A 17,742-nucleotide genomic window follows, 5' to 3' on the forward strand; every position below is an offset into this window, starting at 1 on the left:
TCCTTGTGTCCAAATGCCCAGAGGAAAAGGGCAGATGGTGGGATTTTATCGGAGGGCAGACGGAGGGAAAGCAGTGGTGGAATGAAGGACGAGAGTCACTCAAGCCCGAGGGAGGGAAGTCTGGAGGGGAGGGGAGGGGGGAGCGTAAGCCGTAAACCCAGGTTTTGTGTCCAGCCTCAGTGGAAGCACAGGGCAAGAGGGGAGCAGGATGGAGACTTTGTCTAAGGAAGCTGGCAATCTAGCACGGGAGAGGAGGGGGCTTAAGAATTTGGAAGGGTACGGTGTGGTGGCATTACATCCATTCACAGTGTTGTGCAACCGTCGCTGTCACCAGAAAGGTGTCTGAGCAGGGGAGATTGTGACCTAAAGTGCTGCTTGAATATTTTTTGGTTTGATGAGTTGTTGGACTGTTGTTTTTTCTCTTATTCAAAAAGTGGTTTATGGTGGCTGATGGGGATTCTTGAAGTGCCTAAATGTGTACATGTGCTCCCACCCCTGTGCCATATCCCGGTCCTTCTCTGGTATACTTTATATTTGCTTGTATGTCTTTCCTGACCAGAATGAGCAATCCTCAGGGCTGTTCTCTCAAGGTCAAAGGGAGTGACGACTGTTTTGCTCATTGCCGTATCTCCAGTGTCTCGCACATACGCAAATAAATTTTTGAATAAACGAGTAAGTTAGGCAAGTTGACATCATTTACTTACAGAGAGAGCAAAGGGGGGAAATGGATACAGGCATAGAGTATTCATTAGAATTAGCTTTTAATAAAAATACATACCAAACAATTCTGTGTTCTTACTGCTGGTATAAACTGGCTATTAATTATTCTCACAGCCAAAATTTAGAGGTGGATTTGATAAGTTACACAGTTCATGGAATAGAAAAGAAAAAAAATAAGCCAAATGCTCTGAAGAAGCCTACACATTGCTGAGGTCAGAAAATTATTTCTCTTGAATGCCTTCCCTCATAAGGAAGGTACTATTTGAATATAATAAATAACACCCTTCCAGTCAACACAGAAGACAGCGGCCTTCAGTATGGGTGGAAAACAGTTGGGATCGTTTTATCGTGTTTTAGGGTTAAACCTAGGCTAATGATGTTAACAGTAGCAATGCTGGAAGAAGAGAGATGCTAGAGACATTTTGGAAGGAAGGAACATCAAGCATGGGTGACTAGAGGGTCTTTTTAAAAAATGTTTATTTGAGAGAGCGCGTGTAAGCAGGAGAGCGCAAACAGGGAGGGGGCAGAGGGAGAGGGAGAAGCAGACTCCGCGCTGAGCAGGGAGCCCAACGAGGGTCTCGATCCCAGGACCCTGGAATCATAACCTGAGCCGAAGGCAGACGCTTCACTGACTGAGCCACCCAGGTGCCTCTAGAGGGTCTGTTTACGTTGAGGGAACTGGTCATAAATGGAAGGGGTGACCAGAGAGTAAATCCTGACCCTGCATGGTTCAGGAAATGGAGGAGGTTGAGAAGGGAGAGAATGTTGTAGGATGAAAATAGACTCAGTACCCCTCCTGCCATGAAAACAGCTTCATTTTCAGATTATAAAAATATTCAGAATACTAAAATGCGAGATGCCTGGGTGGCTCAGTTGGTGAAGCATCTGCCCTCGGCTCAGGTCATGATCTCAGGGTCCTGGGACTGATCCCTGCATCAGGCTCCCTGTAAGCTTCCGCCTCTGCAGCTCCCCCTGCTTGTGTTCTCTTTCTCTCTCTCTGACAAATAAATAAGTAAAATGTTTTAAAAAATACAAAAAAGCTACATATAGAAAAAACCATTTTGCAACATTTTCTCAAGTATTGTATTTTTTTTCAAAAGGTTTTATTTATTTGAGAGAGAGAGCGCATGTGCATGAGCCGGGGAAGGGGCAGAGGGAGAAGGACAAGCAGACTCTGCACTAAGTGTGGAGCCTGTTGTGGGGCCAGTCCCAGGACCCTGAGATCGGAACCTGAGCCGAAATCAAGAGTCAGGCACTCTACTGACTGAGCCACCCAGACGCCCGTCAAGTGTTGTATTTTCAGAGTTACACCAACAGAGGCTTTCGGGTAGCCTGTCAGCTTTCTGTATATAAGCCCTGTTAGCCTGACATGTTTTTCTTGTTTTGTGAAACAAAAATATAAGATGGCTTTCATCTCCAAAAAAGGGCCTATTTTAGAGATGACAGATTTGCTTTCCACTATTACCGTCTTTATTAATAATTTTTTGCAGTTCACCAGGAAAATTTGTTGTGGCCTCATGATCAGCAGAGGCTGTTTTACCAGCGATATTTAATGCACCTTGTCTTGCGCCGTCCCTGAGCCTCTGAGACCGTCCAGGACCTGCTTTACAACATAACTACTGAATCCTGGTCTTCTCTCTTTTCACCTTCTTCACACGTTTGAAGACACTGAATGCCTGTTGCTGTATCTGCACGGAGCTCGGTGCCGTCCGTGCTGACTCTGGTTATAAATCTGCCGTAGAAGGGTTTCTCTGCTTTTCAGAACAACACCACGCCATGCGCAGCCATCTGCATCTCCTTCAGCTTTAGTTCTTGTGCAAAGAAACAGTCTTACGTGTGGTAGAGGGAGGTGTGATCATAGCGAAGCTCTTGTCCTTGGGGTTGTTGGAAGGTCTGTGGTCTTCTGGGCCTCTGGCTGATGTTCACCTGTGTCTTCCCAGGACATCCCGTCTCCTTAGAAGCCATGGTTGCTTGATGTGGAGATCAGCGTAGTAGTGTTTGAGATGCCTGTGCTGACCCTGCAGCAGGGCTCTCTCCTTCTGCCAGTGGGATTATAATAACAACAAGCACACACAGATCAATAGTGATTAGAATTACAAGAACATCATCTGTCAGTACCATCGTAGGGAAGGTTTGAAGAGGAGTTTAAGGTGTGATGGGGAGGTGCGCCAAAAAGTGAAATTATATGTTATTGTATATATATGTAGATGATATAAATTAACATAGCAATATACCACTGCCGTCTCCACCTAGTCACACGGGTTTCTCTCCTCTTTGGAGGCAATCTTGGCCTGGCCTCCTGCTTAGAGTGTTTGTCTCCTAATGCAGGGGTGGGGGAGATTGGGCCTACTTAAAGGAAGAACCAAGAATCAACATTGTGTTTAATATGCATTTGTGACTTAATTTGTATCACCCACCCTAGTTTTTACTTTGTGCGTTGCCTTTTTTGGTATTCATTATGTGAATCCACTTTACACATGCACCAAAAGTACATTAAAACTTGGTCGTGTGTTAGGTGTTTTTGTTGTGTTTTGTTTTGTTTTGTTTGTTTTTTTCTTTAAGTAAGCCAGCTCTACACCCAACGTGGGGCTTGAACTCACAACCCTGACATCAAGAGTCTCATGCTCTACAGCTGAGCCAGCCAAGTCCCCCTAGTAATTTTTTCCTATCATTCATTTCTGTGTAGACAAAGCTGAGTTTCATATCTTGCTTATAGTCCAGCTAGAGAATAAAAAAATAAACTAAATTATTTTGGTAAAGTTTATATTATGTGTAAGTGTATAATGTGATAGAAGTTGTGGACTTACTCCTCTCTTCCCCAGTGGACAATTTTATAAATTCCCAAAGAGCCTGTTTCTGTCTAGCAGGTTGTGTTGACCTGTTTATTCTGATATTCATCTGACTTTGTTTTAATTACTTCATCATAAAGTTATGAAGTTTCCTCTTTCATTTGAGCCCATTATAACCTTGATATCAAAATCTGACAGCATGGAAACACCTGGGCCAGAGGGGAGGGGGAGGGGTGGGCTGCATGGGCCTAGGGGGTGGGCGGACCAGGCTTCCCGTGATGGAAGGAATAAACCGCGGGAATAAAAGGCACAGCATAGGGAACGTAGTCAGTGACACTGTGACAGCCTCGTGTGGTGCCAGGTGACGAGCACAGCCTCAGGTATAGAGAGGTCGAAGCACTACGTCGTACACCTGAAACTAGCGTAACTGTGTGTCAACTAGACTCAGAACGTTTATTAAAAAAAGAAAAACACTCTGGACCCATCCCAGTATAGATGCCAGCATCCTCCGTACAGGCCTACAAGTTAAAGCTGCAGAGGAGCGGAGGAGCAGCGCGGTTCTACGAAGGAATGCTGTGGCGGCGCTCCCGTTACTGCCGGGACCGCGCGCTCCCACGCTGGAGAGACGCGCGCTCCCGTTGCCGCCGGGACCGCGCGCTCACACGCTGGAGGGGGGACGCGCGCTCCCGTTCCCGCCGGGACCGCGCGCTCACACGGTGGAGGGGGACGCGCGCTCCCGTTCCCGCCGGGATCGCGTGCTCACGCTGGAGGGGGGACACGCGCTCCCGTTCCCGCCGGGACCGCGCTCACACGCCGGAGGGGAGACGCGCTGGAGAAGAAACAGTTCCGTGTTAGTGTGCAGCAGTGTGGTAATACACATATGTGTCAAGAGACCTTTGAAAAAAATCCAACTTTCATTCTTTCCGTTTAAAACCAAACAGCAACAACAGAACAATTTGGAGCCTTAGGAAAAGAATGAACTTGCTTTAATGTGTAAATAATAGTTGTAGAAAATCAGCAGTAATTTTATGTATATTTTTAAAGAGTCAGTAATAGTGAAAAGGTTATATCGCCATTGTTCATATTTTTAATATTCTAGCCAATACAGGAACACAAGACAAAAAGTGAAAGACAAATAATGGAAAAAGAAATCAAATGATGTGTAATCAAAGGCAGATCTCCTGTAAAAGAGGAAAATCAACTGAAAGTTAGAAACAGGGGCTAGGATGGATATCTGAATATAATATTTAAAAGTTGATAATTTTATTTAATAAAAGATTTTAAGAAAAATGAAAATCTTTTAAAAACGCTAAATGACAGAAACGGTGTGTTATTTATTTGTAGTTAGTGTATAAAATAAAGCTGACCTCACTAATTAACAGTAAGTTAGTTTTTGTTTACCAGTTCAGAATACATAATATTGTTTGGAGCTGTAGTAAATTTAAAACAGCTCTAAGTAGGGACTTTACTAAATAGGATTTAGCACATACCAGCAGAAACATATTTTAAACTCTGGGACGCAGTCTACATCTGTATAAACAATTAGTTTAAACAAATACCTGCTTCCGCGCTCTTCGTTTCCGTGCAAGATCATGAGAGGACTTCCCGCTTTAGCGGACACCTGAGCGCTGGCTGGACCTGGTTGAGGGTTTCACTGATGATCGAAAACTCGGTTTGACCAAGCTGGTCATCCTGTTTGATAATGTACTAACACGTAGCCTAGCTTTTTTTTTTTTTTTTTTTTTTAACGTGAAAACATTAAGGACACAGCAGGAGAGTTGGACTTTTCTTGCATGCTGGTGTCTCAGATTTGTATGTAAAACTTGGCTTCCAACTTAAGTAAATGATGAGAGTTTGGGTGCTGTAAATATCAGGTGCCTTTGGCCCTAAATCCCACACCATTCTGTAACTTTTGAGTGTAGAGTTTATCAAGGAAATTGGGTGGGGTGGAGGGGACATTACATGGTTCACTGGGTGTGTGGTCCTAACCTTCATCTGATGGTATATGTCACTGCATCTCATTTCTTTGTGGAGTTGTTTCGTGTTGTCCTTTCAAAGCTGGTGGAATGCAGTGAAGCCAAACCACTGGTCAGCAGAGGGAAGAGTTGCCGTTGGCTTTGGTTCCAGCGCCTTTAGAACTACCTGCTTTCTGTGTAGATGGTCAGCAGCCATCTGCCTCCATACCTTTTCCTTTTTTCTTTCTTTCTTTTAATTTGTTTTTACTTGTTTTATTTTTTTTTATACAGTAGTTTATTTCCAATTTTTTCTTTAGGGATCTGCCGTTCCCCCCAATTGGAAATAGGTTACATGTCTGTCTGTCACACATTTTATCTGGACTTTGTGGAACACTTGTCTTAGGTCATTACAGGTGCCCTGAAAAGCTAGTAGAGAAAGCATGTGTGTGCGCTCACACCATCAGCTTTTATCTCCTGAATATTTTTTAAAAGACTCCCTACCATTAAGTTCTTCCATTTTCCTCTTTGCCTGAAATATGCTTTTTCCAGTCATAAAAACAAGTATTACAGAAAATTTAGGGAAATTTAGGGGTTTAATTTTTAATGGTTTATTTGGAATCCTTTCTAGGTGCTCTACTGCCAACTTAGAAGTTTGTGCGTGTACAACAAATGACGGAATTGGACTCTCATTTGGGCTTATTTCAGTTTCTTGGTAGATAGATAGTCAAGGCGAGTGAAACACTTGATAAGGAAATGCTGTTACAGACAGGTCCGAAGGCAAGCGATGAGTTAGGGCTTGATCACCTTCTCTTCCAGGGTCCACCCACAGTGGCTTCCAGATCCTGGAGAAAAGATAGATTATTTAATAAAATGCCCTGGAACAACTGACTAGTCCTATTTGGGATAGGTAGATGGGAACTGGATTCATATCTTTATGTTTACATGAATTATAAAAGGATCATGATAGTTACTAAGTGTTTACAACGTGCCGAGTACTAGGTTAGACACTGTACGTGCCTGAGTATATTCCTCAGACATGAAATAGACACTGTTATCCTCGTTTTACAGATTTGGAACCTGACTGGGGCCAGACCATTAGCCAGTAGTTGAAATAAAAAAAGACCACTAGATAAAGCAGTCAAGACTATTTTAGTCTGGGCTAGACGGAGGGGGTTTTTCTAAGCATGACAAACTAAGGAACCATGAAGGTGGACTTTTTTTTTTTTTTTAAACATACATTGCTTCAACTTCTGCTTAGCAAAAAATGAAAATTTACAAAGCTAAAACGAATCAAGAATATTTTAAAACAAAATGGCGGTTATCCAGAGCCATACTGTTTAAAAGGCTCACCCAAATCAGTAAGAAGGGCAAAAACTATAAATAGGTAATACATGTAAGAAATATGAATTGTCAGTGGTCAGTGGGAAAAGGATATTACCCAGGGTTAGCAGTGCTGCAGGGAAATAGGTTCCCACGGTGTTTGTACGAGTACAGATTGAAATACACTTTTCATGGACGATGGGCATCTTCCTCCGGCCCACAGCTCAACTATAGGGGTGTAGGTTCTGGGTTTCCTCCCCCAGATGTGCGAGGACAGTACAGAGATGTTCTATAGCAGTATTATTTACACTTGAAAAAAGTGGGCGGAACCAAGTAACTAATGTGTTTGCTGTACCGACGTGACCCACAAGGTATAAAATGATTCCATTTTCTCTGCATAGGGGTATAGTCAAAACTGGGAAGAATGTGTATAGCAAATTGTTAACTGTTTCGAAGGATGAGAAGGTAGAGTGACAAACTGCTCACATTTTATTTTCCTGTGTTGTTTTAGAATGAACGGCTTTTTAAATTTTTTAAAATTATTTTATTTTTTGAAGATTTTATTTATTTATTTGACAGAGGGACAGCCAGCGAGAGAGGGAACATGAGCAGGGGGAGTGGGAGAGGAAGAAGCAGGCTCCCAGCGGAGGAGCCCGATGCGGGGCTCGATCCCAGGATTCCGGGATCACGCCCCAAGCCAAAGGCAGACGCTTAATGACTGAGCCACCCAGGTGCCCCACGGCTTTTTTTTTTTTTTTTTAATGAAGAAAATCGAAGTAAAAAAGAAAGTTGAAGGAACCCTACCACTTAATCTTAGCCATCATCTACGTTTGATGAACCCCATTCCAGACACTTATGATGCAGATATGCAGGTGGCAGTACGGAGTTATGATGCACACGCCAGTTAAAAGTCTTCAGTTGGTTGCATTTGAAACAAAACCCAACAAGCTATGAGGTGTTATTGGAAACATGATGGAACCACGGAGAGGTGTTGGTTACTGCACAGGAGGTGAGCTCCTGTAAGAGCCTGAAAGTGGAGAGATGATAAAAAAACCCTTGGTAGTTGTGCGAGAACCCCTTGATTTCTTGGTACCCTGCGCGCAGGTGTAAACATGTACGCGTGATCCTCTTTCCTTCTCTTCCCATCTCCTGACTTTTTTTTTTTTTTTTTTTTTAGGTTAATCCTATTTTTACACAATCAGGATTTAGAGTAGACTCTTAAAAGCTTCTAGCCAGTCATGGTTGTTTAGTTTTAGTTACGTATTTACAGGGGGTAGGTGTGCGCGTCTTTTTAATCTGGTTTTCTGTTACATAATTCTTTATTTTGATTCACTTCCCAGCAGTTATTTCAGGAAGTACCACTTACGCTTAAGTCCTTCGCTCACAGCGCTTGGGAACGCTTACTGCCGTCGTACCCTGGCCTCCTCTTCTGGCTTCCTATTTCTCGTGGCCCACTTTCCCTCAGACTCGTGTGGTCGCTCACGCCCGTGTTGAGCCTGACCTGCTGTCTTCCGGCACCCGCGACACCACTGCTCTCTGATCTGACAGCTGCGCCAGTGGCGTACGTCCCGGGCCAGGCTTTTCTGGCCTGTGGAGTGTCTTGTCAGGCTGCATTTCGTTACGACAGGAGAGTTCTATGTGTGTGTTTGTGACACTTTGTGTTCTCATCCCTTCAGGAATACCAAAGCTCCCTTTATCGCCTTCACTCCGTTCGAGTGCATAATTGTTTATCTTCTTAAAGTTAGGACCACGATTTGTTTTATTATAGTTTCTAAGAAATTTTTGTCCTTTCTAATATGACAGCATTCCATGTCTTTGTTTTTTGTCCTTTTGTTTCTTTTCTAATGTTCTTGCTTGCCTTGGAGCTCTCTGTTGCTTTATAATTAAAGCCTTCTTTCAGGTCTTTTTTAAAAAAGAGATCATATTGTAGTAATTGCTTTGAGACTCTTTTTTCTGAAGTCTTCCTGAATTTCTGTATGTGTTATTAGGTGGTTGAGGTGAACTTGAAGTGAGTTGGAATAGAGAGTCAAACACTTCATTATTGTACTGGGAGATTTTTTTTGAGAGTCTCTTCCTGCAGTTGATGGTAACAAGGAACGGTGAGAAGAGGTAAATTTCACTTTGAGATTGCTGAGACCTCGGGGGTAGGCAAATACAAAAGAAAGCAAATTCCATGTATTGATATATGAAATAGAGTAACGTAACCTAGTTTCATCGCACAAAAACAAATAGATAAGGAGATGAGACCTGTTAGATATTAAGTAAAACAACCTGGTTTTGAAAAATTTCTACCCAGAAACCTTAATTTAATTTGAGCAATACTTAAGAAAATCAGGGTGTAGTAAAGTGATCAAGGACTCTCACCTGTATTGGCAACAGTAGGAACAGAGTTTCCCCGCGTACTTGCCCTGGCGGGTGGGGGTGGTGGTGGTCATGCGCTGCCATCCCTGCCGAGAACAACCTGTATTACCCCTGCATCCCCGAGTGATGTGGGTGAGGCTGGAAGAAAGTGGAGACCACCACTGCGCCGTATTCGGGGAGGGGGTGGAAACGGGCAGAGTCCACCCCGGATATAAGCTCAAAAAATACCGCTCTTTCAAAGGAGAAACAGGTACCCTTAGTTGGAAGGGATAGGAGTTGAACTAGAAGTATATAGATAAAAAGGAAATTTGACTCCTCCAAATTTATGGAAGGCCAGGAGTGATACCAGGTATCAGGAACTGGAATTCTGTTAGGACGTCTCTTCCTATTGCTTACTTTTGCTCATTTTTCTCCATTTTGGCTTCATTTTCTCATACCACCTTTCTCCTTGAGATTTGAACTGTGGCTTTTTACAGCTGTCTGGATTGGGATTTTCTTTCTTTAATTCCAATTTGAAAAATCTTCCAGAAGATACCATTCTCCTGGCTTGAGTGTGTTCATTCACTCATTATTATGGCCCTCGGTATGGGGACCTTGTTGGACAGCTCCTACTAGAAATAAATAGTGGGGTGTGATGTGTTAGATGCGGGGTATGTAGTATTTCCCCAGACCTCAGAATTCTAAAGAACGTTGATGATTCTTTTGATAGCCTGTAGCCTAGTGAGCAGTTTAAAGGAAGAAAGCCAGTAACTTACACTGCGCTCTAAGGTGGACGGTCTGTTGCATACACAGTTTCTCCTCTGACTCGCAGGGCTCTCTTGGTTTTACCAGACTCTACTGATGAGGAGGATGAGACTCCGAAGGAATGAAAGAGAGTGAGAGAGAGAGAGAAGCGGTTAAGAAACTTGTTCACAATGACGAGGCTAGTGAGAGAGTTGACATTCACATGCAGGTCTGACCGACATAATACCGCGTAATATTGATGAACAATGGAAGCTTGGAGGAAATGAATATCTTCTCTGTTAATGTTCGTGAGTTGGTTTGTGGTGATTTAAATGTTTGAAATTAATATGGTAATTTATTCTTACAATAAGGTCAAAATTATTTTAATAAACCATCTTGATACTTAGGAGGAGTAATTAGATAGTGTCTGGATAAAAAGGTCTTTTTGTAATTTCAAAAGCTCGAAAAGAAGCCAGTGTAGAAATAGTCACTTTACAGAAATGCACCTTACAGCCAGCTATGTGTTGTATGAATAAATGTGACAGGAATGCACGTTCCCTGGAGCAGGAGACCACAGTCACCCAGACACAAAGGGAAATCAGTGCTAGGCTCTAAATACCAGTTTGTATTTGGCTTTGTAGCCGTTAGACTTAGTCAACCATTGGTCTTGGCAAGGTCCATTTATAGTTAAGGTAGCTTGTTTCCTGAAGAGTCAAGTATAAATGATACGTGGTTGTTCTTCTGAGACGTCGTGTATTTGCGGAGTGAGGCTCAGTGATGGTTTGTTTTCATGTGATTGATAAAAAACATTAGAGTCCATTAATTAGACTACCTTTTTAGCATTTTTCTACCTTGGACAAATGCTAAACAGACAGTGGCAGCAGAGTAGACGGATTGGTATAATGAGTCTCCGTGTTCTCTCCCAGCCTCAGCACTTAGTAGTCCTGAGCAGTCCGGTTTTATCCATCCTGTAGGATTTTAAGCACATCGCAAACATCATATGTCACTCATCATTTGTCTGTAAACGTTTCATTATAGATCTCTAAAAACTGGGATTAAAAGACCCGCAAATGGCCTTACCACATTTAAAAAAAATCAACAATTGTTTAATATTAATAATGTGATGTTAACATCTTAATATTAACTAATATCTGGTTAGCCTTCGCATTTTTACTTGTGGCATACATTTTTTTTAAAGTTTGAGCTCAGTCCTCTCTTGTTCCCCACGTGGTGTGTTTCATGAGGGTTCTAGGCTCTGCCCTTTAGAATTTCCCTGCAGTGTGGTCTTTGCTGATTGTGTGTGTCCTGGGGTATCCGTTACCACATTTCTCTGTGTGTTCCCGAAATTGGTAATTGTGTCTGGGGGCGTGGACAGGCTCAGGTTTGTGAGTGAGGCAAGATCACTTCCTGAATGGTGGTTTGTTTATCAGGAGATACATAATGGCTGGTTGTCTTCCTTTTTAAAATGCCTGGACTAAAATGGCCATATGACAATGTGTCCGTTTTTCATTTTTTAACTGCGCTATTTCTACAGAGAGATACCTTATTTGATCAGATTGTAATTACTGTTTGATTACTTGGTAGTACAATTTTCTATAGAAAAAGAAGAATAGATCTTGAATCTTTTGCTCTTTTAAATTGGTTTTACAGGGGCTCCTCGGTGGCTCAGTCAGTGAAGCGTCTGCTTTTGGCTCAGGTCATGATCCCCGGGTCCTGGGATTGAGCCCTGCGTCAGGCTCCTTGCTCAGTGGAGAGTTTGCTTCTCCCTCTCACTCTGCTCCTCCCCTGCTTGTGTTCCCTGTCTGACAGATAAATAAAATCTTCAAAAGAAAAAAAAGTTTGTTTTACAACAAACAACAAAAACAGTTTATTAGCATCCCAAAATTGTGGGACCAATAGGTTGGTTGTTTTTGATACCACTGTTTATAGACTGTTAGTCTTACTAGCTTCGTTGATACTTGGATTGTCCCATATGTGACCAGTGGGAACCTCTCTAAGTTGGGTGTGTCCTTTTAAGAAGATCATGGTATTATTTGGCAGCTTCCTTTTTATTTGGTGTGTATGAGATGAGCCTAGAACACGTCCTGCCCCAGACCTGCACTCAGCCCTTTCTCTGAAGATCCCTGGTCCCTGTAAGTAGTAAATCTATTTGGAGTCATATTCTGGGCACTAGGGATGCTCGTTTCTACAGGGTTGGTCATTTTTCCTAGACCTTTCACTGGACACAGCTCAGAATTTTTAAAGCTATATCATGAATTCATACTGAAACTTGTGATTCGAATTCAGAGCTATAGAGTTCTTATTTTTCATATGCTCTCCCCATTTCCATTCTCTTTTAAAGGTCTTATCCTTGAGTAACGACTCTGTCATAGAAGTCTTCTCGTGCATTATTGCCCATTACTTATAACTATCCAAATTGTTATTTTCAAGGACATTTCCTTGTCCTTGGTTTGCTTTTGTTCATTTTTTGTAGACCACTTTGGCGCACAGCGATTTCCAGATTCACTGTGGGCATACATAATGCTCATTTAAAGTGATGTGACACTCCAGGATTTACTGAGCTTTAAGAATTGCAGTGTAACGTAGACAGAGAAAAGTGCATGAATATTTTGTGCAGCACACCATTACCAGCACCCCTGAAATCCCTTTTAGGCCTCCTTCCAGATACCACTCTCATTCCATTCCCAAAAGAGAAAGAAAAAAAGACAACTCTTGTCCTGATTTCAAATACTAATCATTAGTTTTGCCTGTTTCAGAACTTCAAAATTTTGCTTTAGCATTCATGATTTGTGGAAAGGAGAGCTCTTTCCAACTAGAATTGTGTCCAGGTAGCATTCAGAAAGCTCCATCTCCATGTTTGTCCCATTGAAAGTGTCTCTGTACGACTTTTGGAATATAGACAAACCCAGGCATGTCTGCGGACATTTGTCTTCATAGGCCAGAATTGTGGTTTTTTTTGGCTGTTTCCACTCCCTTTGTACTTGGACCCCTGCATGTTTCCCCTTTCTTTTGTGTTCGGGACATTAGACTTCTACCCGTTATGTTTGCAAATAGTCTCTCCTGGTCTGTCCTTTGTATTGAAGCTTTATTGTTGTGCTGGATTTAAAATATTTTGTGTGGTATAATCTGTTGAGTTTTGGCTGTTGGAGGTGGGTTAGGAAGGCCACCTCCAATCCAACATTATGTTTAAAAAAATTCTATATTTTTTCATTAACTTTTATTGGTTAATTATGTCTTATAGTCCATCCAGATTTGAATGTAGTGTGAAGTATCTTTGTCAACATTTAAGTGTCCATAGGTTGTTTAAACATTTTTCTTTGGTCTTTTCCATTAAAAAACCTGCTGGAATTTTATCTTTGTATGGCTACTACACTTTTCCATCCACAGACTTCTTGAAAAAGTTTCCACTTGTATTTTTTTTCCTTCACCTGTTTGTCAGCTCTGTTGCCTGCATGGCCCCTGACTTACCATCACACTGAAACTAGTTATGCCTGGGGCACCCTTGGCCTTCTCTTCAGGGAACCCGGCGGGTTGATTTTAGACCTTTTTCCTGAGCAGTGTCTATTTATTGTTGTCAGCATCTTTCTCCTTTGGCCTTTGTGATGTAATTTTTCCTTAGGTTACTTCCTACTTCCCTGTCTTCCTGTTCTTAGTCACTTTTGTGGCCTTTGTTTTGTTTTGTTGTATCCTCAAAATACTGGTATGCTCTAGAATTCATTCAGTTAGACCTTCTAACTGGCTTCACACTTAATGCTCATCCGTGGGGGACACCGTCAGTCTTATGCCTGCAGTTATCAACAGTATTCTGATAACCCTCCACGTCTTTCCGTTTAGTTAAGAATTAAAAACAAAAACAGTATATTTTTGTCCATAGGTTTTTAAAACTAAACCTGCCATCAGGGGCGTCTGGGTGGCTCAGTGGTAGGTTAAGCATCTCACTCTTGATTTCAGCTCAGGTCATGATCTCAGGGTCATGAGATTGAGCCCCGCATTGGGCTCTGATCTGAGCGTGGAGCCTACTTTAGATTCTCTCTCCCCCTGTTACCCCCCTGCCCCCTGGCTCTCGGCTCGTGCTCTTTCTCTCTTAAACATTAAACTTAACCATCGTCACTTTCCCTCAGCCCTCAAATCAGCACATCTTCCTGATGCTGGCAGGCTGGGTCCCTGGCTGCACAGGACAGAAATCCAGCATGAGCCAGCGGGAGGGGAAGTGGAGTTGAAGGGGGGGTAGAGGTGTGTAATGCAGACAGTGTCTGGGAGACTGAGAAAGGAAAGGAGGGTCGTCCCGTCTTTGGGGCTGGGGTTTTATTGAGGATTGTGGTCCAGTGTAGGTGCCCTCTCAGGCGCCCAGGAACAGGTTAGAACAAAGACGAGGGCCCGGGTGTTACTCCTTGGAGCCAGGGGGCTCTGGCGTCCAGTTGTCTCGTGCCCGTGGTCTGGAATATGCCTGTGATGGCTTCGTCCAGTCATTTTCACCTGGTCGTTCCTTAGATATTACCTGTCCTAGAGAAATCACTAACTGCTTGTCCCTTGCAAGGGGGATACACACTGTCTGCATTCGAGGCCTCTGTGCAGTGGGGGTGCAGGTCCTGGCAAGAACAGAAGCAGGAAGATGGAGCAAAAAGCAGGGTTTTATGGAGTCCTTCAGTTTCCCTATCTCATTCCTGTATGTCCCGTTTCTGAGAATGAACAGACTTCTACCCAGTTGCTCTGCAGAGAAACCTGTGTGAGATTTTAAAAATTGGATGTGAAATTAAAGTGACCTAGAAGTTGCTGTTTAAAAGTGTACAGCTCAGTGTATCGAGGGTGTTCACAGTGTTGGACGGACCACTGTCTCTTTAGTTCCTGAACTTTCTCGTCACCCCACAGACACCCACCATGGCCGTATTCCGTTTCCCCCATCTGTTGGCAGCTCTGTTCTGCTTTTGTCTCTGTGGACTTGCCTTGTCTGGATGTGTCCTATAAACGGAGCCCTATGATACGTGACCTTAGGTGTCTGGTTTCTTTCACTGGGCCTGGGGATTTTGAGGTTCATCTAGGTTGTAGCGTGTATCAGTACCTTGTTCCTTTTTGTGGTTGAGCCCTGCTCGGTCTGCACATACACCGTAATTTGTTTACCCACGGGCATTGGGCTGTTTCCACCTCTGGATTGTTACAAGTAATGCTGATACATAAACATTTTGTAGAGCTTTTATGTGGACGGACGTCTTCGGTTCTCTTGGGTATGTACCTCAGAGTGAATTGCGGGGTTATGTGGTAACTTTGTGTTTCACTTTTTGAGGAAATCTGTGTCATTGTTGACTTGTTATTTTAACCCTCACATTACCAAGTTGGGTTGGTTCTTTCTCCTGAATGTCCCTGTTTTCCGTCAGTACTCCCAGTGGCACCCTACTAAAGGTACACGTTCCAGGAGGACCTTTATGGCTTTGTTTTGGCTTCTTTGTCGTCACTGTGGCCTTAGTCTCTGTCATCTTTTACGCTCTGCAAGATTTGTTTTTGAAAATGTTGAATCTCATGGTCACCTCATTGTTTTAAAAACAAAACAAAACACAAACCCTTCAGAGGCTGTCATGGCCCTCTGGATACAGGGCTTACAAAGGCCCTTTGCTGCCCAGCTTCTGACCTTCTGTCTGCTCTCGGCTGCATGCCCCCCTTTGTTCCGGCCAGCTCCTGATCTCCATGTTTCAAGTCCTTGTGTAGGCTCCTCTGTCTCAACCTTGCAGCAACCACCCCAATCCTTTGTCTTCTTTCCGATGTCTCCTGTCTTTTTAGAAGCCCTTTTCTGTCTCTTCATGAGTATAAGGTGCCCTCTCTGTGCCCCTCCAAATTACTGTGCTGCTGTTGGGGCATTTACCATGCATGGCACTTGCCTGTCTACTTCCATGGGAATCGGGCTGAGATTCCACAGGAGTTGAGTGTCAGGCTAGAAGTATAATTACTGGGAACTTAGCAGAAGGGAAAAGACGATTATTGGGTAAAATATTTAGGGAAGACCCCATGGGAAAGGGAAGCATTTGTGAAGGTGTGCTGTCAGTCTGTCACATAGCTGTGGGTCCAGGCCTTGGGGGACCCCTGCCAGGGGCAGAAGCCACGACAGAAGTGAGATATCGGACATCTACGATGTTGCTTTTACGTTATTTAAACAAGCAGTGGACGTGCTCAGTCCTGTAGAAGAAAAGCATGGAGAGAATGTGCAAAAGACTTGTAGGAGTTACGACGTATTGACAGAAGTGAGAAGCAGTGATGTACTTTAAGGGACACGTAAGGGAATTCTCAAGGGTGATTTTCACCATGTATGCTGGTTTCAGAACTTACCTCCATTTATAAAACTCTGGGCTTCTGATGGAAAATGCAGCAAGAGGGTGATTTTCTGGATAAATTGAAGAATCTTCCATAATACTCGAATACAGTGTTTAAGAAAATGGTCTGAGAAATATGATACTGTTCGTCTAGAAAAAGAACACGACTGCCCTTAACTGTGGTGGTCTGTGCTCCGCCCGGTGGGCTGTGGGTGGGGCTCGGGGCTCCCGCTGCTGCCCAGCGAGTGTTCACGTGCAGAAACAAAGTACAGGTCCTAGCTCATGCCTTTCCATTTTCAGTACCCTTTTAAAAATGTCTTAGACTGGCTATTTAAAAGTAAAAATACATTTCTTGCATTTTGAAATACAGTACTGATGTAAAAGATAGGTCTGTGTTGCCTTTTGCAAAAATTTATACTTCTAAAAAATCAAATTTTGAGAAAAGCCATTCATATTTAAATATAAATAAAATTTGCCTTTAGGCTCTGTGTTTCACTGGCATGTTGGGGTGTTAAATCCTAGTTGTTGAAATAACAGCACCTCCTTGTCCCTCAAAAAATAAAGATCTTCTCCGTTACTAACACACTGTGTTCAGTCCTCTGTAAAAGCACTCTAGGTTGTGTTACGCTTGCTTTTATCTTTAGACTGAACTCTTTGAGGCTGATGGCAGGAAGCATGTGAGAATCACACACCCGTTCAGGCCCCCAGCACGTCCCTCCCTGACTGCTCTCTCTCACGTGCTTGGCCCCCACTTCTCAGTTGGAGCCAGTCAGTGCTCCCCGTTTGACCTCCCTGTTGCTGATTTCTGTATACAGTGTGTGTGTATATTTACTATCACAACAGTGTTGATTGCTTCACAGGTGTGTACATATATTAATATGTATCAAATTTCATAACTTAAATATGTGCAATCCACTGAATGTCAATTACACCTCATTAAACAGCTGTTTAAAGAAATCTGTACCTAATACCCACCATCAGTAAGTAGGTCATGATTAAGCCTTATGTGTCTAGGAACCGTCAGACTGCACTCCTGACCTGGTCCACTAAGCTCCCGTGTTGGCCTACGTCTCCCCCCACCACACTAGTCCTTTGCTTCCATCATTTTCCATCCATGCCAGAGCACTCTCTCTGGAAGAGAGAATTCTCATGATGCCAGTGCCATTCCTGTAGGCTCCAGCTGTTCTGTTCTTCTTCCTACTCTTCCTCCTCCTCCTCCTCCTCTTCTTCCCCTCCTCCCCTTCTTCTTCCTACTCCTTCTTCTCTTTGTCTTCAAAAAAATATGTATTTATTAAGCAATCTCTACACCCCATGTAGAGCTTGAACCAAGGACCCTGAGATCAAGAGTTGCACACTCTTCCGATTAAGCCAGCCGGGCGCCTCTAGCTGTCATTGTTAAGCCGCTCGTGTGTGCTGGAAGCTTGGCTGGCAGCGGGGTCGGCACACACAGGCAAGACCCCAGGAGTTGGCTCTGTCGGGGAGGAGTCTGATGTGCCGCACGTGAACACCCGCTGCAGATGTGTATCCCCGCGGTGACGGAGGGCTTGCCGGGTAGACACACTGCAGTCCGGAGGT

General features: G+C 43.4%; 1 protein-coding gene and 1 pseudogene across 2 annotated transcripts in view; both read left to right on the top strand.

Moving 5' to 3' along the window:
- LOC125283740 (60S ribosomal protein L19-like) overlaps positions 1-5,226 on the top strand; it is a 29,135-nt pseudogene extending 23,909 nt beyond the window's left edge.
- Positions 1-17,742, top strand: part of UBE2G1 (ubiquitin conjugating enzyme E2 G1) — a 100,084-nt gene that overhangs the window by 49,706 nt on the left and 32,636 nt on the right. Inside the window, exon 1 of one of the 2 annotated variants that reach the window (XM_044391770.3) lies at positions 14,885-15,090. The exons of the other annotated variant lie outside the window; for it this stretch is intronic. Coding sequence (XP_044247705.1) covers positions 15,030-15,090 — 61 coding nt within the window. The 5' untranslated portion in view covers positions 14,885-15,029. Of the gene's footprint in view, positions 1-14,884; positions 15,091-17,742 lie in introns of those variants that run through there. 2 annotated transcript variants of the gene reach the window in all.

This window comes from Ursus arctos, unplaced genomic scaffold, assembly GCF_023065955.2.
Source record: "Ursus arctos isolate Adak ecotype North America unplaced genomic scaffold, UrsArc2.0 scaffold_14, whole genome shotgun sequence".
NCBI lineage: Eukaryota > Metazoa > Chordata > Mammalia > Carnivora > Ursidae > Ursus > Ursus arctos.